Here is a 19784-nt window from a genome sequence, read left to right on the forward strand (position 1 = left end):
GCCCCTCTGCCCTGCCCTGGGGCCGTGGCCTTGTGGGAAAGCAGAAGTCTGGCCAGCCCAGTCTCAGAGGCCTCTAAGGCACACATCTCGTCCTAGTGGTGTGGATATTTGGGATTCCACAGGCGCCCCATTGAACTTTCCAGAAAATATTTCCTGCTCAGCAAATTCCTTCAAGCCTCCTTTGAGATGCATCTTCCTCCCGCACAGCCCCTCCCTCTCCCAGGGCTCATGCCCACAAATCTCTCTGGTCATTGGGAAGGCAGGAGGGGCTCCCTGGAGCAGCTGGGAGGTAGGGGCTCCAACCTTTGGATGGGATTCCCTCAGCTCGTCTGTGGGGAGAAAGAGCCCCCGCGGGCCTGTCCTGGCCCTTCTGACTCAGGCTGTTTTGCGCTCAGGGGACCCCACAAGGTCAGACGTGTGTCCCAGCCCTCATGCACGTCGCAGGACTTTGCGCCTCAATCCTCCGCGTCTGCGTGGGAGGACACAGGCTGAGCCGGGACAGCCTTGCAGCATGTCCTCTCGGGAGGGGCCCTGGCCCCCTGGGGCTCCAGTGCCGGCTGAAGGACCCGTGGAGGGCAGGGGCGAAGCAGCAGCCCCCACTGCTGCCGGCTGCAGGGTCTTTCCCCTCACCCGAGGTCGGGCGCCGGAAGAACTCGGGGAGAGGCCACGGGCCTGGGCTAGGCCAGCTTCTCCCCCTGGGAGGACGCAGCCCCAGTCTGGTCCAGGGAGGGCACTCCGGCCCCCTGGCACTGGGAGGGGCCCGCCGGCCCCAAGGACCAGGCTGGATGCAGCATGGTCCCCACTCCCACTCAGGGGGGACCACCCAACAACTCTGCGACCATCACCACATGGACTCCACGCGGGAGCCTTGTCTCCAGGCAGAATGACGCCCCCGGGGCAGCCCGGCCTCGACAAGTTCTGCAGAGGCTTTGGAGGTGACCCATCCCACCCGACTCCCAACCGCGGCCCAACCCTCGTGGGTGTGGACAGTGGCCCGGCCCAATGCCCTGGCTAGCCAAGCAACTGCTCTGACCCGAACCTCTGCTTGTGCTCCCAGCCAGAGGCCGAGCCTTGCTGAGCGGCCGCTGCCTTCCCAGCCTGGGCTCACTTGGCATGGGAAGTGCACACGCAGCACTTGGCCGGTCACCCACAGAAAGAGCCTGGGCCAAGGCGTGGGGGTGGAGGGCAGGCGCGGGTCACTCCGGGATTCCAGCACCCAGAAACCGTCCAGAACTAAAGACAAATCGGGTCAAATGAGCAACAGAGTGGAGTGGGTCCGGGCCAGGGCACGGGCGGTTGCAGAGCCCGGCTCCTGACTCCTACCAGTGCGGGCGGCGGCCGTGGCTCTCGCCTTGCTGACCAGGCTGCCAAAGACACGGGGCGCAGCAGCGGGCATGCAGACTGGGGAGGGAGGGAGCCGAGAAACCCTTCCGTCCCGTCCCTGCTGCTGAGCTGTCTCTGCTCCCCGTGCCTGGCGCTCATGGGGGGCCAGCAGGTACAGGGGGACGCCCCTGGCCTCCTCACAGCTCGGAGAGGGCGGCCTGGCCGGAGCACGCATGAGGCCATGCAGAGGGGGCTCGGGCGCCACGTGGGGGCTACGGGCACGGCTCCGTGTGGAACACTCCTGCAGGCGGAGCCCAAATCCTAGGAGCACCAAGAACCAAACAAATGACAAAACCATTTAAGGTGGAAACGCCATTTCTGGGAGGCCTTCTGGAGAAGGGGAGGGAAGACGAGGTGGCAGCGTCCAGTCCGACGCCAGCAGGCGCCTGGGCACCTTCTCTGCACTCCCTGATCCTCATGGCACCTTTGCCAGCCTGCAGCTTGTGCTGCCCTGGTCTCCACAGGGCCGCTGTGGAGATGTGCTGCAAACACACGCTGGCCGACAGGAGGCAGCCGCACGGAGACCGGGCTGTGACTATAACATGCCCAGCAACCCGGGGTGTCCCACGTTGGGGAGTGCCTCTGGCTTCTGGCTGTGTCTCAGGAATTCAGAGGAAGCAGGAGCCAAGGAGCAGCCAGCCAGGAGCGCAGCCTCTAGGCCCGGCCTCCGTGGGCCGGCCGCAGCTCCCCAGGCCCATGGGCAAATGGGCAGCTGGCAGCGGGCAGCACACAGCCATCCGGGTGGTGAGTGAAGAACCAACACAGGCGGGTCTTGAAGGCCCCCTGCCGCCTCTCCCTCTGTGGCTCTTGTCTCCAGTCTCGAATGCGAACTCGCCCGTGCAGAACTGAGGTTTGGAACAAAGAAGACACAGCCACATCTTTAGCCCAGAAAGTCACCAGTGCCTGGTCCTAAGCCCCCACCACACAGGAGCCCCTGGGGCACGACGCAGGACCTGGCTCTGTGGAGACCCCAGTCCCGATCCTGGTGAGGCAGGTCATCAGGCAGGAGGCTACTGGGGGCCTGGGCAAGCTGACCTGCAGGAGGCAGGGAGGCTGGGCGCCCCACCGGGCCTGGGGGACCAGCATGGCTGGGCCCTCACGCAGGAAAGCAGGTGCTGGGTGGCTGGTCTTCAAGGGCACTTCAGAGGCAGGTGCCAGGCAGGCTGGGCTGCCTCCCACGCCCCAACCCCCACACACTTGGTCCATGCACCCGTCCACCAACAGTCCTCAGGACCCGAAGCAGACACCCCAAGAAGGACATCTGCAAAACCAGTGACAGACAGGCGGGCTGCTGGCAGAATCAGCGATGGGTGGGCTGGTGCCAGAGAGGCTGTTGTGGCTGATGCTGACCTCAAAGCAGGGTGTGTGTGTGTGGGAGGGGTGCCCAGGAGGGAGGCCCACACAGGCTGCCTGTCCCCCGAGAGGAGGGGAGGGGATCAAAGCACGGGATGACCAGAGTCAGGAGCAGTCCAGGGCTTCCTCTCGGCTGTCTGATCCTCAGAGGACAGCGGGGCCTCAGGAAACCTGGCCAAAGCGGCCGGATCCTTCCTGCTTCCCCTGGCAGCCGCAGGGCTGCCTGCAGACAGCGCGGCGGGGAGGAATAAAGGCACCTCTGAGCCGTCCGCCCTCACCCACTCCCGTGCCTCTGCAAGCGGGGGAGGCAGCAGGCCCGTGGGCAGAGGTGGCTGACAGTAAATATTTGGCCCTGGAAACCACAGGCCTGGGCTGCCCCCGGGTACGCCAGCACAGCCCGCTTCCTGACCTGCCATCCCCAGAGCGGCAGCTCTGGGGACACAGGACACAGGACACAGGCTGGCCACTGTGGGCACGGGACCCTATGTGGCAAGCACCCCCTCACCCCCGCCCAGAGGCCGCTCTGCTGGCAGCCACCCTCGGGGGGCTTCCACCCGAGACCCCACCCTGCTGGCTCGGGATTTCTGAGGACACTGGGAACCCCGCAGAGGCCGCCCAGGCTGCCAGCACTGCCGGGCTCCTGCCCTAGACCCCATCCGAGGCAGGGCGTGCCGGCGCCACAGGGGCTGCCCCAGGAGCACAGGCCGCCACCGGCTCTCCTTGAGAAGCGTGCCCTCCGCTTTGCCATGGATCACAGGAACCAGCACCCGCTTCTTGCGCTCACTTGTGTCTGACCTTCCGCTCCCACTGCAGTGCCAGCAGGCAGCAGGGCTGGCTCAGGCCTCCTGCCCCGCTCAGAGCAGAGTTGTGTGGATAAAGAGGGCCCCGGGCACTGCGGCACAGGGGCACCGGCAGTGGGACCCCAAGGCCGGAAGCCCTGGACACCTCCCCCACCCCCCACCCCCTGGAGCTGTGTCCACATCTTCCAGGTGGGGCAGGAGGGGGGTGAGTCCTGCGTGCGGAGCCGGCCAGCACTGGGACAGGAGTCCCTGCCTCCCCAGGACAGCTGCCCTCAGCCCAGGCCCCAGAGGCACGCAACCGGGTCAGCACTCACGGCCCACACCACACACTGCTCACCACCAGCCACACTGCAGCTCACGCCTGTAATCCTACTCAGGAGGCTGAGATCTGAGGATTGAGGTTCAAAGCCAGCCCAAGCAGGAAGCTCTGTGAGACTCTTACCTCCAATAAACCACTCAAAAAAAGCCAGAAGTGGCACTGTGGCTCAAGCGGTAGAGCGCTCACCTTGAGCAGCAGCAGCTCAGGGACAGTCCCCAAACCCCAGGACTAGCAAAACAAACAAAACAAATCCCATTAAGCAAAAAGCCAGCGCTGCCTCCCACAGAGGGAGGCCAGTGTTGTTACATATTTTTGCTGGACTCTTAGAAGGAAAGTTATGTGCTGCCTCCCACACAGAAGCGATTCCAAAACTAACCATGCCCCCGCCCACCCAAAGCAAGCCGCGCTTGCTCCTAAGGAAAGAAGTTACTCCTTCACCAATTCAAAGGAGATGTGCTGGAAGCAGGGCCCAGCGGCCCCTGGGGCTGCAGTGCTTTCATGGGTTGAAGCTTTGTGGAAGGAAGTGCAGATTCCAGGAACTGCTGCCTAGCTTGGCTGGGCCACAGGCTGGGTTCCAGCAGCTTCTTCCTGAGGGTCGCCTTGGGTCTTCTTCCACCCCCACCTCCCCACCCCCCAGCTCCAGCCTGCCCACCCCCCAGCACCACCAGCGACTTCTTCCTGAGGGTCGCCTTGGGTCTCCTACTCCTCTACCCCCACCCCCCAGCTCCGGCCTGCTCCCCAGCCTGCCCACCCCCAGCACCAGCAGCACCCACTCAAGTGGCAGCTGCTACCAGGAACCTAGTTCAGCTGCCAATGGCACCTGGCCTGCCCAAGGCAGTGTGCAGATCTTCAGAGGTGCTTGCACACACGGGGCTGAGCAACCTGTGCTCACACCCAGACAGCAGCTCGTGCACACTGTGTCGGGAGGGACACGGGGCAGTGCATGCACATGCTCTGCACACAGGATCGTGGTGGCCTCTCCAGTTCCGGTCTAGGGCCATGGGCAGAGGCATAAACAGCAGTGCCTCTGGCAGAGACCTGTTCCTGAACGAGCCCCAGGCTGCTGCCCAAACCTCCTGTCTGGGCCTCGGCACCAGGGTGCGGGCTTGCGCATCCCTCCGTCCTGCACGCAGAAGGCTGGGTCCACCTCGGGACAGACATGGAGGAGAAGCTGGTGCAGGCCACGGGCAGCTTCCTTCTACTGCCTACAACCACAGAGCTTGAGGTGGGGCAGAGGGGCGAATGGGAACCTGAGCCAGAGTGCAGCAGGCCCAGGGCGGGGACGTGGGGGCTGCTCCTTCCCACCCTGCTGGGCCACTTGACCCACCCCCAGCATCGCTGGTTCTTCCCACCCTATTCCTACACACGCATGTGAGTGTGGAAATCTGTGAACCCCCCGTGCACGCCAAGGTACCAGCCTCAGTGCACACCCGGTCCCACACCCACCTAGAAACCCAGCTCAGACTGTGGAAGCGCCCCTCGTCCTGCTGGCCCTGCACTTGGATCCTGCAGGTGTCCAAAGGCGCAGCGTGAGCCCCCCCCAGCCACGTGACTTTCTGATGGCAGCAGGAGAGCAGCCTCCGCACCAGAGGCCGTGGCAAGTCCAGGAGGAAGGGCAGCCTCGGCCCACCCCGGCGGCCACGCAGAACGCTGCAGGCTCCGCCACGATCCCCCGAGCAGCGGCTCTGGGCCCTTGCAGGCAGGGCGGCCGCCCCGCGCTCACCTTCAAACACCTGGTGGCTGTTTCTGAGCAGCGTCTGCAGGCCTCCGCACTCCCGCTTCAGCCTCCGCAGGGTCGCCCTGTCCAGCTCCCCAGCCACTTCTGCCAAGGAGAGGCTCTCTGTTGAAAAGTGGGCGTGCCCAAAGAAGGGATTACACACCACGATGTGTGCAGCAGGACCTCAATGGAATCCACACCTGACAGAGCTCGGTGGCGGCCAGGGAGTTACACAAGCCTCCCAGGCAGCCACCGCCCAGGAGAGGGTGTGGCCTGCTTCAGATAAGCCCGCCTCACCCTGGCAAACTGTCTAAAGGAAGGAGGAGGAGGTCACAATGCCTCAGGCACCGCCCAGGAGAGGGTCTCCACTGCTTCAAAGTCACACTCCAACTGCCTGAGGGGAGAACATGGGGGGGGGACAGAAACCAACAGCCTGGGACCCTGAGACGGACAACCGGTTTCCAGGTCCTGCACATTCTTCTAGTGGCCTTGACTTCCTCTTGGAGAAGTCAACTCTTCACTACCTTCCAGTCCCCGTGCTTGCTGTTCCTGACTTTTAATCCACTAGGCTCCTGCAGCTCCACCAAGCCGCCCAAGCCTGGGGTTGGCTCAGCCTCCTCCTTAAAGATCCCCAAAGTCTGGGGATGGCTCTGCCTGCTACCTGGGGACCCCAAAGCTTGGGGGTGGCTCTGCCTGCTACCTGGGGACCCCAAAGCCTGGGGGTGGCTCAGCCCCCAGTGACAGGCATCAGTGACATGCCTGCCAGCCACAGGACCCCGGGGTGCTCAGGCCTGGACTCCTGAGCAGACACGCGACTGGAGAACACACTTGAAGGTCCTGAGCATACACGTTACACGTGCAGAGAGATGACAGAGATGGAGGGGGACACGGACCCACCAGTCACTGGGCAGGTGACATGGCTCGGGGAGGAAGGTGTTACCGCTCCACTGACTCCTGTGCCAGGGAGGAGCCAAGAGGCAGAGGTGGGGCACCTGGGCTCCAGAATGGCTCACACTCTGGAAGCAGGCAGGGGGCCCACACCGCCCTCTGGCGGCCAAGGGAGCCTTCTGGAGGTTTCCAACTGGAATCTTTACAACTGCCCTGGGGTTCCCTCTGGCCCAGCTTTTCCGGAAAGCCACTGGAATTCCAGGGAGTGGGGTGGGAGGCTTTGCAGCTGAATTAAAGTATCAAATTTGTATTCAAGGGGATAGTGCATCTTTCTAGCATCTGGTGATCAGTTTTCTGGCTGTGTGATTTCTAGATTTGAGATGAGCCGTCGTGGTCGACCCTGATATCTCTGTAAGGTTAAGGATCAAAGGTCACCCCCAGTCCTCTATGCTAACAGGACTATAAAGACAGCTGTGAACAGCGTGCTTGCAGATGGCACCTTCACTCTACCCCGGGTCTATTTAGCTACCAGGAGGTTGGGAGTGAAGCTGTGGCTTGTACGGGCCTGGGCAGGGGAGGGCCACGACCCACCTCCGCTGTTCCAGGCCTTCACACTTCCTTCTTGAGAACCCGTTGGGTTTAGCTTCTTTCCACCTAACAGCAACTCTGCCACTTGCAAAACCACCTGGTCAGCAAAGCCTGGAGGGAGGGTGGCACAATTCCTTGCGCGCTGGGCTCTCTCTCTGGGGCGGAATCCAGGCAGCCAGGGCCGGCCGGCAGTGGCAGGGTCTTCGACTCCCCGCTCTGAGGGCCTGGCCTCAGCCTCACCCTCGGCCCCCACACCCGAGGCTCTGGAACCGTCTTGGAGGCTGCTGCCAACCACTCGGGGTGCAGGAGAGGAATGCTGGCCACCAGGAGGGCTCGCGGGGCAACCCTGCCGGCCACGAATGTACCGGGTCCTCTGCTCATCCATCCAGGCCTCTCCAGAGGCAGGGTAAGTTCTGGATTTCCCAATGAGACAGACCTGTGCTTGAAAAGAGGGCAAAATGGGATTCGAGTAGGCTCACGGGTTAATTCAAAGTTCTCCACTTGCTCTGGAGTAGTTGGTCATGAAAAACATCCTTTCTGAAATTCTTTGCAGTGTTGGGGGTAGAGCCTAGGCTTCGTGCATGTTCGTTAAGTGCTCTGCTACTGAGCTACATCCCTAACCCCAAAGTCCCAACTTCAAAAACTAAAACCATGGTAAGTGATTTAAAAATAAAAACCTAAGTGTCTATTCTGACTTCGCAGAAGGCTGAGATCTAAAGGATCACAATTGAAGCCAGCCCAGTCAGTAAACCCTGTAACCCTTCATCTCTAAACGAATCCCAGCCAAAAGCAGGCTGGAGATGTGGCATATCAGCCAAGTAAGTAGGCCTTGAGGTCAAACCCCAGTAAAACACACAGAGAGACAGCTAAAAATAAAAAAAGACAACAGTGAACAGCCCAAGCAAGTGCCATCAATGATTTACAACCTGCCAACTATTCACTTACTGAGTTTAGCACCTGCAGCCTAAAAATGTTCCATTCCTGTCTGCCCTGACCCAAGGTGCAGACCCTTCTACTACTGAAGCATTCTCCAAGGCAGAGGGTAAGGCCTTACGTCAACCTGGCAGAACAAAGATACATAGGAGCCTGGCAGGGGCCTCAGGAAGGTGGAGACACTGTCCCAGCAACCTCGGGGGACATCTCAGGTCTGCCCCTCCTCCCTGGCATGGCCCACAGAGCCAAGAAGGCTGATCTAGCCACAGCCTCTGAGCCGCTGCACCTGCTCCATTGTGGCTTACACTGTAGAGCAGAGCAGCACCTGCCTTTGGCCCTGGGCACGGCTCAGATCATGTACAAGGCATGCGCATACCACGCTGCCATCGACACCAAGCCCTGCAGCTCTGATCAAGTGAATCCATGGCTTTTTGGACCAGCACCACAACTTGTGCTCTCCCTAGGCTTTTTTGCTCAAGGCTGGCATTCTACCACTTGAGCCATTACTCCACTCTAGCTTTTTGGTGGTTAATTGGAGATACAAGTCTCATGGACTTCTCTGCCCAGACAGGCTGTAAACTGGGGTCCTCCTATCTCAGGCTGCTGAGTAGCTAGGATTACAAGTGTGGACACCAGTCCCTGGAAGAGTCCATGGTTTCTTTTCCAGGCCTGACTGTGTCCACTGTGGCTCTCTGCGCCTGGTCCCACGCGTCCTCCCCTCCCCCTCCAGGCAATGCTGTCCAGGACTCACCCTCTTGGTGGACGGGATCCGGAGGCAGTCCTCCTGGACGTGGAAGCCGCACGAGAGCCCCACCTCCTGGATGAAGTCCAGGTACTCCCGGTACTGTGTCTTCTGGCTCTGCCTCCGGCGGTATTTCCCGGCAAAGTCAAAGAAGCAGCAGGGAAGGACAAAGAAGCGGCAGTCATAGGAGGACCTAGAGCAGCCGCAGGAGACAGAGCTGAGCACGGTCAGCACCAACATGGCCAGTGTGCCAATGACCAGTATGCCGCTTACATAAAACACGACTGACAGCCTCCCCCAAGGGAACTTTAACATCCACATAGCAGTGTGTTTGCAGTAAAATATGCGTCTAATTAACAAAACAACTTCCTGGCCCTCCATTGTCAGCTGAGACCTGGGCTTTCCCCAGTACCTTTTAAAAGACCTGTGGCTGGGGCTGGGAAGGCGGCTCAATGGTAGAGCGCTTGCCTTGCGTGCATGAGGCCCTGGGTTCAAATTCCTCAGCACCACATAAGCAGAAAAAGCTGGAAGTGGTGCTGTGGCTCAAGTGGTAGAGCGCTAGCCTTGAGCTGAAGAGCTGAGGGACAGCGCCCAGGCCCAGAGTTCAGGCCCGATGACTAGCAAAAAATAAAAAATAAAATAAAAGACCCGTGGCTGAAGGAGCCTGGGTAACAAGTGCTAAGGCGCCTCTTAGCTTTGCAATGGGCTCCTGGGGCCTGCAGCATCGCTGACAGTGCCCAGCCCCCAAGGGACACACCACCTGCCCTGACACTACCCAGCCCCCACTGAGAAGAGACCAAGGTTGATGCCCAGTGCTTACGTGCTTAACAGATTTTCCCTCTTAAAGACAAACCTTTGGTATTAGAGAAAAACCATCCAGAAAAAGACACACCTTTCCAAACTAGATAGAAATGTTCAGTACTGGCCAACAGAGATATGAGGTGAATCATACTCGTCGTTTTGCATATCCTAGCTAGCCTTCAGAAGGAGCACCCCGCCAGCCGCTCACCTGGCTGCGATGACGGGCACCCAGGGCGTGAGCTCGTCTGAGTGGTTGCCAACCAGCCAGTCAACGCCAGGGAAGAGGGTCTTGTCATCGGGGGTGATAGCACCTTCCTGGAGAAAGGCAGAGAATGAGATGGCACGGCCAGGGCCTCTGTAGCCGCCCAAGGCACCGGGAGCAAGCAAGTGACTGCCCCGTCATGACAGAACACAAACACTAATGGAGCTACGGGGTCGCTGAGACCACAAACTGTTTCTCTCTTCACTGAGGAGGGAGGCAGGGACTAGGAAAAATAGACAGGACCTGAACCCAAGTTCTCGCTGGCAGCGGGCCCAAATGCAGGCTCTAGGAAGTTTCTGGGTGGATGGCTCCTGCCAGGGCCAAAGCAGCTGTTGGGAACCTCTAGGAAACAACTAGCACCTTGGTGCTCAGGGACCCATGCCAACTGCTTTCCTTGGGACTTCAGGGTCTTATCCAATGACACAGTAACTGGGGACTTGAAACCACCCGAGTCCTCCCACCCTGAGTGCCTTCTCCTTGTGAGTCCTCCCACCCTGTGAGTCCTCCCACTCTGCTCTCGGACCCTACATCCAAACTCCAAGCTTAACTCTGCTAACCGGTCTGAATCTGAGGTCACACACTCAGGCCCAGAGCCTCCCGGGCACTCTTCAAACCTGAGGTTTTAGAAGCAGTGCGTATCTTACTGCATCGTGTGCATGTGTAGAACAAATAAAGAATGTAAGTGGTTGAGAGGAGACGGGCGTCTCGAGCTTCACTTCTATGTGCACAGGAAATGGCTAGCGCCCACGCGTGGTGCTCCAGACCAGGCTGGGGTAAGGCTGGTGTGGCAGTACTGGCCACGGGCAGCTGAGGCCACAGCCCACTACACTCTTCTCTCTCACTAGCGTTAATTAAGCCGTCTGACCTGGGCATTGAATTGTGAAAATGGAGATCCTAAAGCAAACCCACCAGCGGCACCACACCCACGGCGCCACGGGAGGGGGCGCCACGGGAGGGGCAGCTACGCCAACATGCTACCTTGTGGGCCACCACCTGCTCAATGTCTGAACAAGCTGGCCTACGAGAAGAGGCAAAGAGACATCCCCTGCAGAACGGCCCTCCAAAGCAGGGGCTCCCCCTTCCTCTTTCCTGTCCTCCCCTCCTGCACAACAGGCACAGGGGAGGAGGCAGGGCCTCAGTTGCAGGCCAGGTCCTGTCTTCCCTGTAACCAGCAGCTGTGCAAAATATAAAGCACCTCCATCTGTCCTGGTCTGTCTGCTCTTCTTGCTGGTTCCTTGACTTGAACTCAGGGCCTTGTGCTCTTGCTTAGCCCTCCAGTTCAGGCTGGCACTTTACCACTTGAGCCATACCTCTAGTCCTCTTTTATCCTTGTTTCCATTTCCTGGAACTCATTTTGATAAATATTATTTTATATGGTCAGAGGCACAGAGAGCTCAGATGAACATGAATGCGGTCCTGGTAAGCAGTCTAGTTGACCCACCAGGGGACAGACCCCTGTGTGGAAATCAAGGGAATGGCTAGGCCAGTACCTCTAGCCGAGTTTGGGGTCCATACATGTCCCAGATCTTCCTTCTTCGGACATCAATCCCTCTGCCTGGATGCTATAGGAATCAGATTGAGAAACCAGAGGTTAGGCTTGGCACATGGCAGGAGCAAGCCAAGGCCCTGCACAGGCGGGGCAGGAGGCCCTGGCGCTGAAGGATAGTGCACAGTCCCCAGCGCTCTGAGATGCTGTGAGGGGCACCCTGGTGGAGGCCTGCACTGCCAGCAGTCACTGTGAATCTTAATGGGGGTGGAGTCAAGGGAGCACACTAGCAATGACAGGTGAAGGTCAAGCCCAGGACACTCCCACTTCCCTGCCCCAGGCCAGGCTCACTGGCTGTCTCAGGACATACAAGCACAGAGGAGATCTCAGCTCCAGAGGCCTCCACTCCCCTGCTCCCAAATTTCCCATCCCATGTTGGTCCTCTGGTGACCCTAGGAGAACAAATACCCACTGAGTCCAGACCAGAGCAGAAAGAGAGGCAGGACCTGTGCTGACTTGAGAGCCTCCTGCACAGGTCCTGAGTCTGGCTCACCCCTTCGCTGCACAGGATGTGGACCAAGAGGCCATTCCCACAGCCCAGGTCCACAAAGGACTGCTTCGCTGTTAATCCCCGCTCCACTCTTTCCTCTTCCCATAGGACCTGGATAAAGAGGAAATACAAAATAAAGCCAGCCAGTAAATCATTCTATTCAAGAATAATTCTAGCCGGGCGCCGGTAGCCTACGCCTGTAATCCTAGCTACTCAGGAGGCTGAGATCTGAGAATCGCGGTTCAAAGCCAGCCCGGGCAGGAGAGACCGTGAGACTCCTATCTCCAATAAACCACTAGAAAACCGGAAGTGATGCTGTAGCTCAAGTGGTAGAGCGCTCGCCTTGAGCTGAAGAGCTGAGGGACAAGCGCCCAGGCCCAGAGTTCAAGCCCCACAAGCGCCAAAAACAAAAACAAAAACAAACAAAAAAGAAAAAGAAAAAAAAGAAGAATTCTAGCCAGGCATGGCAGGACCCCCTAGTAATCCCGGATATTGGGAAGGCAAAGGCAGGAGAATCAACAATTCTGATAGCCTGGACAATCTGCCAAGACCCTGTTTTAAAAATAAAGATAAAATCAAAGGGTTGGGCTGGGAAGTTGGCTCAGTGGTAGAGCACTTGCCTTGCATGCATGAGGCCCTGGGTTCAATTCCTCAGCACCACATAAGCAGAAAAAAAAAAAGCCGGAAGTGGTGCTGTGGCTCAAGTGGTAGCATGCTAGCCTTGGGCTGAAGAGCTGAGGGACAGAGCCCAGGCCCAGAGTTCAGGCCCCATGACCGGACCAAAACAAACAAACAAACAACAACAACAAAAAAAAACAAAGGGTTGGCCGGGTGACAGTGGCTCACGCCTGTTATCCTAGCTACTCAGGAGGCTGAGATCTGAGGATCATGGTTCAAAGCCAGCCCGGGCAGGAAAATCTGTGAGACTCCAATTAACCACCAGAAAACTGGAAGTGGCACAGTGGTTCAAGTGGTAAAGCACTAGCCTTTAGCTGAAGAGCACAAGGACAGTGCTCAGGCTCAGAGTTCAAGCCCCACAACTGACATAAAAACAAAAACAAAAACAAAAAATCCAATGAACAAAAAACAAAAGGTTTGGGTAGTTCAGTGGTAGTACCCCATCCAGTATTTTCAAGACCCTGGGCTCCTCCCTAGTCCTGCAAGGAAAAAAAAGAAAAATTGAGACACCAATCTCTGCTGGGATTAGAAACCCCACTTCCAGGGTAGTGTGGAAAGATATCAGCTGGGCCCTGGGGCTCTAGGCCCAGCTGATGGACTGTGACCAGGGCACTGGTCTGAAATGGCCAGGACCAGCCCTGCTCTGGTCTGACCCTAGGGGGCACCAAAGCTTCTTCCCGATCAGGAAACCATGTTCAGAGCTGGTGTGGTGGTACAGCCTATTTTTGCCCAGCAGGTATGGGGCCGTGGGTTCCATCCCCAGAGCCACCAAGTGCTCGTCTCTGAGCACCAGTTGACAAATTAATGGTCACATCTTCATGCTTTCTCTCTATATATCCTTTAAGTTATGCATATTTAAATAATCCAAAAGTTATACTATTAGCCGGGCACTGGTAGCTCATGCCTATAAACTTACCTATTAAGGAGGCTGAGATCTAAGGATTGTAGTACAAACCCAGCTGAGGCAGGAAGGAAAGGCCCTGAGTCTTTTTTTTTTTTGGGGGGGGGTCGTGGGGCCTGAACTCTGGGCCTGGGCGCTGTCCCTCAGCTCTTCAGCTCAAGGCTAGCGCTCTACCACTTGAGCCACAGCGCCACTCCTGGCTTTTTTTTTTTCTTTTTGCTTATGTGGTGCTGAGGAATCGAACCCAGGGCCTCACGGAGCCACCTTCCTGAAAGTCTTAACTCCAATTAACCACCTAAAAACTGGAAGTGACACTATGGCTCAAAGTGGCTGAATGCTAGCTTTGAGCAAAAATGCTCAAAAAACAAACAAACAAACAAACAAGCATATATTTATGCTATTGACCACTGCACAGTGACCTATGGTTATGGCTATAATCTGGTCCAATCTGTTTCCCTAAAGTTCAATTTCACAGTTCAGTTTGTTTTACACCCTTGGAAAAGTACCAAGAAAGGCAAACCACCACACGTGTAGCCCATGATTATGCATCTGGACAAACAAAGTAGGGCCACCAGGAGCTGGGGACTTGGCAAATATTCTTGCTAATGGTGGATCTGCTATGGGAGCTTTTCTACACTCATGTGAGTGAGTCTGTGGACACTTACCAGCAGGTACGTAGCAATGGCCACGTCTTCATATACAAACTTTTCAGGGTCGGTTACTTCTGGCCATACCTAAGAAATGTTCACAAATATGTGTAAATTACTCTGCAATAACCCCACTGCTCAATATTTACAGAATCGCTGAAAAGCACAAAATCAAACTGAACTAACTATGCAAAAAAACAAAAAAACATAAGCCTATTCCCAAAGCACATATTCCTAATTTCTTTTTTTTTTTTTTTTTGGTGCTAGTCCTGGGGCTTGAACTAAGGGACTGGGTACTGTCTCTGCATTTTTTTGCTCAAGGCTAGCACTCTACCACTTAAGCCACAGCTCCACTACCAGCTTTTTGGAGATAGGAGTCTCACAGTCTTTTCTGCCTGGGCTGGTGTTGAACTGTGATCCTCCAATCTTAGCCTCCTGAGTAGCTAGGATTATAGGTGGGAGCCACAATGCCTGGCCCTAATTTCTTGCAATAAGAGACTGACAGGAAGGGGCTGGGAAGGTGCTCAGTGGTAGAATGCTTGCCTTGCATGCCATGAGGCCCTGGGTTCGATTCCTCAGCACCACATAAGCAAAAAAAAAAAAAAGCCAGAAGTGGCACTGTGGCTCAAGTGGTAGAGCTGAAGTGCCTTGAGCTGAAGAGCTGAGGGACAGCTTCCAGGCCCAGAGTTCAGGCTCCACGACCGGACCCCCCCCCAAAAAAAGAGACCGACAGGAAGACAGTCTTTGTGTATCACTGGACATAACCAGTGCAATGTCACCCCATGTATTTTGCAAGAAAATGACTGCGAGCTGTTCAGATGGCCCCCCAGAGAGGGCTCAAGGTGGTGGTCCTCACTGCTCACCTGGTACCGACTAGAACACAGACAGTGGGCTAAAAAAAAGGTGGCATCCGCCTCTCAGTGCCTGGTGTGGGGTAAGCAGGGGTGTGAGCGGTGTGGAGACAAGCCTGTGGCCTTGGGTGTTCAGTCACACAGCAGCTGCGACAGACACCAAGACATTTCCTTCCTCCACACAGTCCACTCCTGTGCACTGCAGCTTTCTTTGTAGCTTACAGCCATGGTTGTGCTAATACAGTATCTGGCTCAGCGGCCAGTGACTTTCACACTGCAGATTTCCCTTTTGCCCTCCATGATGGCACGTGAACACGCTAGAAGGCTCACGGGCAGGGATTATCCTGGCAGAGTCTGGAGAAGTCCCTGAGTGTGTGAGGCTGTCGAAGCCGTCCCCAGACGCCCCACCGTGGTTACCTTGACCATGTCTTTGTACTTCTCTTTAAGTTCCTGGTAGGTCCTGCTGTAGCTCATGATGGAAACCAGAGAGAGCGTGCTCTTGAATTCTCTCCTCTTGTTCTCCACAGCCCACCGGGCCAGCTTGCCCAGCAGCTCCTCTACAAGCCAGGTGGGTTTAGGGTGAATAACTCCATCTGAATGCCATCTCTCTGGACAGAAAATTAAAATAGAAATGAACCTTTGAAAACAAGAGAAACAGGAGTTAAGAAGGGCTGGTTTTAAAAAAAATGGTTTTTGGGTGCAGGTTGTCCTGGGGCTTGAACTGAGGACCTGGGTGCTAAGCCTTTTTTGCTCCAGGCTAGTGCTCTATTACTTAAGCCACAGCTCTACTTCCAGATTTTTTGGTGGTTAATTGAAGATAACAGTCTCACAGACTTTCCTACCCAGGCTGACTTCAAACCACAATTCCCCAGATCTCTGCCTCCTGAGTAGCTAGGATTTATAGGTGTGAACCACTGGTGCCCGGCTGTTTTTAATTTTTATTTATCGATTGTGTTTGAGTAGCAAAAGAAGAAAACAGGAAGAAAGACATCAATAACTACAAAATGTTTTACAATCTGAGATGGTTATAGAACCGTCCCTTGTGTGCAAACCTGCACTTCTACCCAACCAACCGAGTGCAGAGCTGACCCCACAGCTCCACCCCCTGCTCTACGTGCCAGGTGTGCCCATCTACCACGGGCTTCCACACATCTTCCCTGTGCCACAGACAGAGGGCACACATCTCTGTGGACTGCTCTGCAGGGGAACCACCTATGCGGCTCTTACCATTCTCCTTCCGTGCGACTGAGCTCAATTTGATATACATTGCTCATTGTCACTCTTAGGTTCCCCTCACTGTCTTCTTCCAAAGGTAAAAATGTTGCAGTTCCTCTAGAGACATCTGGGGAAAAAATGATAGGGGAGACAGGTCACCGCTGCTTAGCTCAGGCCTATTGACAGCAGAATTAGCCACAGCCGTGGGTGCTTTCCATTCCTAGAATCCTCATGTTGCCGCCACAGGCCTGCTCCCAGAAACTGCAAGGCTCACATGCTGTGTCCAGGAGTCAGGGGCCGGGGGTTGGCATGAACCGACAGCAAAGAGAACAGAGCCTCTGCACAAGTGGAATACCTGCTGCAGACGACCTTCCGACAGGGGTGACTCAGAATGGTGCCCGGCCATCGCAGTCTGGCCTGTGTGCGGCCTGGCCATCCTACACTCACCTCCTCATGCAATGAGAGCGAGCAGCAGATCCTCGGCTCCACGGAAGGCCCTGTATACATCTGTGTGGAAACTTAGGGCTTCTGATATAGGAAAATAGCAAAGTTGAAACTAAAACTGAATGTGCACCCTATTTCACAAACCCAGAAAACAGACTGAAATCACTTTCCACTGCAGGCAAAAGAACATGATCTGTGGAGAGCAAGCAGAAGCAAAGGGCTCACTGGCTACAGAGGGAGAAAAAGGGCTGGGGAGGGCCAGGAAGTGGCAATCAGGGGCTGCTGTTGAGCAATCAAAGGGTGGGGGGTGGAGGTGGGGTGCTAGGGAATCTGAATTCATCTAAATGCGTATGAATGACATCTGAGCAGAGCTGCAGTAGGTGACAGAGTGAGCCTGGGCCCAAGTCTCTAAACAGGGCCAAGAAATATACAAAAACTACAGAGAAAACCTACACTTTCCAAAAATGCTAGCACTTATTAAACACTTACCAAGAACTATTGTAAACATTTTATAACATATAATTTCACTTATCTTTCAAGAATTCTCAAGAGATTTTAAGTCTCCCACTTACAAATGAAGAAACTGAGGCACAGGGAAACCATATACCCTGCTGGTGGCCATACAACTGATGATCAGCAAAGCCAGATAAACCAGGCGGGTGTGCTCTACAGAGAACACACACACACCTTCCGGGAGCCCAGGGCAGAAGCCTGGGGTGGACAGCTCTCACATCGGCTCTCTTGATGGAGCACCACCTCCTGAGAGGAGGGAGGAGGCACAGGGTCTCGGCCAAGAACGATGCTCCCTAGAAGCTTTTCATGTTGTGCACATTTTTGGTCACTTGAGGGTCACATTTTGGACTTGAGGGTGAGGACACAGCTGGCACCGGGTGGGCAGAGGCAGGGAGGCTGCAGCAACCAAGACAGCCACATTGTGAACAAGCCACCCCGCGATAAAGAATCATCCATAGCTGGGAAGGTGGCTCAGTCGAGTGCTCGCCTAGCACTCATGAAGCTCTGGGTTCAGTTCCTCAGAACCACATACACAAAAAAAGCCAGAAGTGATACAGTGGCTCAAGTGGTAGAGTGCTAGACTTGGAGCTCAGGGACAGTGCCCAGGTCCTGAGTTCAAGTCCCAGGACTGGGGAAGAAAAAAAAAAAGCATCCCATCCACATCTAGTGCTGGTGGCTCATACCAACAATCCTAGCTACTCAGGAGGCTGAGATCTGAAGACCGAGATTGGGAGTTAGCCCAGGAAGGACAGTCCAAGAGACTGTTATCTCCTACCAAAAAAGCCAGAAGGAGCTGTGACTTCTGCGGCAGAGTGCAAGCCTTGAGCACAAAAGCTCAGGGACTGGACCCAGGCCCTGAGTTCAAGCCCCACAACAGACACAAGGGGAAAAAAAAGAGGAATCATCCAGCCCTGCATACCCTCCCTCCTTGGTATAATGGGCACATTCTCAGTCTGCTGGGAAGATTAAGGTTATGACAGCACTGATGACAGATTTCTAGCTGGACTGGACTGAAAAATCATGGAGGGCCCTGAAGGAGGACCCAGCCTTAGGAAGGAGGACACGGAGGGCCAGGGAAGACAGCACAGGAACCTAGAGACAGGTCTCCCAAAGTTGTTTACACCCTGATGCTCAGCACTCAGCAGTATGTTGTGTTAACCAATGTGATTTGGGTAGCAGACCTTATGTAGGAGGGAAATCTGGTATCCCATGAGCAGTGAACAGCTGAGAACTTTGCAGGAGGAGGCAGAAAAAGTCAGAGGTTCCAGGCCTGAGAAAACCCCCACCCCTCAAAACCAAGCTGTAAGAAGAACCATAGGGTGGCCTCTAGGAACTGACAGGCACCAAGGAGGAGGGACAGAGTTCTACAACCATGAAGAATGTAGTCTCTGTCTATCTGGGGGCATGGAAATGGACCCCCTCCCAGGAGCTCCTAGTAAAATCCACGCCTGCCAGTGCTGGGATTATGGCAGTGGGAGAGTGACCAGGGCAGGGAACCACAAGCGAGGATTTCTGACCTACAGAATTCAGAGATGAAATCAGGTTATCTGGGTTTGGCCAGTGAAGAGTGCAGGGAAAGTTGTTACAGTGGCAACAGAAAACTCAAGGCAAACTGCTGAACCATCTTAGAGGCAGGGAGTGGCAGGTCTCAAGGTCCTGGGCAGGCAAAATAAATGTCTGAAAGTTTACCCACCCCGAAGAGTAACAGGTTTCCATCCATCCAGTCACCAAGTTGACTCACCCCTCTATCCAGGAAAAGTTGCTTTCCTTTCCCTCCCTCTTCCAGACTCCTGTTTATCAGTCAACACCGAATCCAGTCTGCGTCTTTGCTAGAATCTTTCCTGACCCCATCTGCCTGACTCCCCCACTCCCCTCAGCAATGCCCCCAGAAGCTTGTCACTGAAGACACCCCCCCCCCAAACCTTACAGCCCCTCTGGCCCACCGCAGGGACCGGCACAGTAGGCGCCCTTCATGTTTTCCAGCTGCCTTGAAATTCGATTCGTGCATTTAGGCGAAATCGCATCCTTCCACAACCCAACCTGCCCTTACCTTGCACGACCATCTCTCTCTTCGGGGCCGCAAGCCGGCACTGGGGGCTGGCTTTCGGGATGAGAGTTCTGAGAACCAGGTGGAGCTCGGCGGGCGCGGGCGGGCGCGCCGCGTCCCCACAGCTGCTGAGGAAGGCCAGCATCTCCGGGTTGTCTCCGACGGCGAGGCTGTGGGAGAAACGTTCCCACAGCAACTCCAGGTCCGCGGCCGGGCCGTCGCCGCCGCCGCCTCCGGCCTCCCCGCGTCCCTCTCCCCGCGGGCGGCGGCTCTGCCCGTCCTCGCGCCCGCCGCCCGCCGGGGCCGATCCCGACCCCGGCTCGGGGTCGCCGTCGTCGGGGCAGCGCCGGCCCGGCCCTCCGGCCGCCCCGGGCCCGCGCCCCGCCGCGCCCCGCCGGCCGCCCGCGGGGTCGGGCTGGGGGCCCCGGGCCTCGGAGCCGGGCGGCGCGGCGCGCAGGCGGGCCTCGAGGCGGGCGCCGCACAGGCGCTTGTTGGCCACCTGCGGCCTCTCCAGCCACACGGCCACGGCCGCCCAGAAGCCCTCCGGGAGCAGCGCGCCGGGGTCGCACACCCGGACGCGGCCCAGCGCCACCATGGTCCCCGGGCGGTCCGGGCCGGGGGCGCGGCGCGGCGCGGCGGCGCGGGAATGTGACGTAGCGGAAGTGG

At 56.7% G+C, this 19784-nt stretch overlaps 1 protein-coding gene across 2 annotated transcripts; it reads right to left on the minus strand.

Annotated features, from left to right (window-relative positions):
* Window positions 1–1658: 1658 nt before the first annotated feature.
* On the minus strand, window positions 1659–19723 carry Trmt44 (tRNA methyltransferase 44 homolog). 2 transcript variants are annotated; one of them, XM_070021768.1, is made up of 11 exons: window positions 19122–19723; window positions 16127–16241; window positions 15317–15536; window positions 14067–14135; window positions 11826–11933; window positions 11277–11348; window positions 9733–9839; window positions 8733–8916; window positions 7052–7484; window positions 5579–5695; window positions 1659–2228 (listed from the first exon to the last, which is right to left on the minus strand). In XM_070021768.1, the coding sequence occupies exons 1-11, from the start codon at window positions 19711–19713 to the stop codon at window positions 2038–2040; spliced, it is 2208 nt and encodes a 735-aa protein (XP_069877869.1). In that variant the 5' UTR covers window positions 19714–19723; the 3' UTR covers window positions 1659–2037. The 2 variants fall into 2 exon arrangements, with proteins under 2 accessions (XP_069877869.1, XP_069877870.1); XM_070021769.1 differs by having other exon boundaries at window positions 15317–15507; window positions 19122–19211.
* Between the last annotated feature and the right edge of the window lie 61 nt (window positions 19724–19784).

Source organism: Dipodomys merriami, unplaced genomic scaffold (genome assembly GCF_024711535.1).
Source record: "Dipodomys merriami isolate MVZ:Mamm:240054 unplaced genomic scaffold, mDipMer1.0.p SCAF_143, whole genome shotgun sequence".
In the NCBI taxonomy this organism is placed as follows: domain Eukaryota; kingdom Metazoa; phylum Chordata; class Mammalia; order Rodentia; family Heteromyidae; genus Dipodomys; species Dipodomys merriami.

Excerpts from the sequence above, each read along its gene's own strand:
- Trmt44 (XM_070021768.1), bottom strand. The coding sequence starts at position 19,713 with ATGGTGGCGCTGGGCCGCGTCCGGGTGTGCGACCCCGGCGCGCTGCTC. Across the intron at positions 11,349-11,825 it reads ACATCCTGTGCAGCGAAGGG|CATCCAGGCAGAGGGATTGA; the intron begins GTGAGCCAGACT and ends TGATTCCTATAG. Across the intron at positions 5,696-7,051 it reads GAAGGCCTGGAACAGCGGAG|AGAGCCTCTCCTTGGCAGAA; the intron begins GTGGGTCGTGGC and ends ACTTTTCAACAG.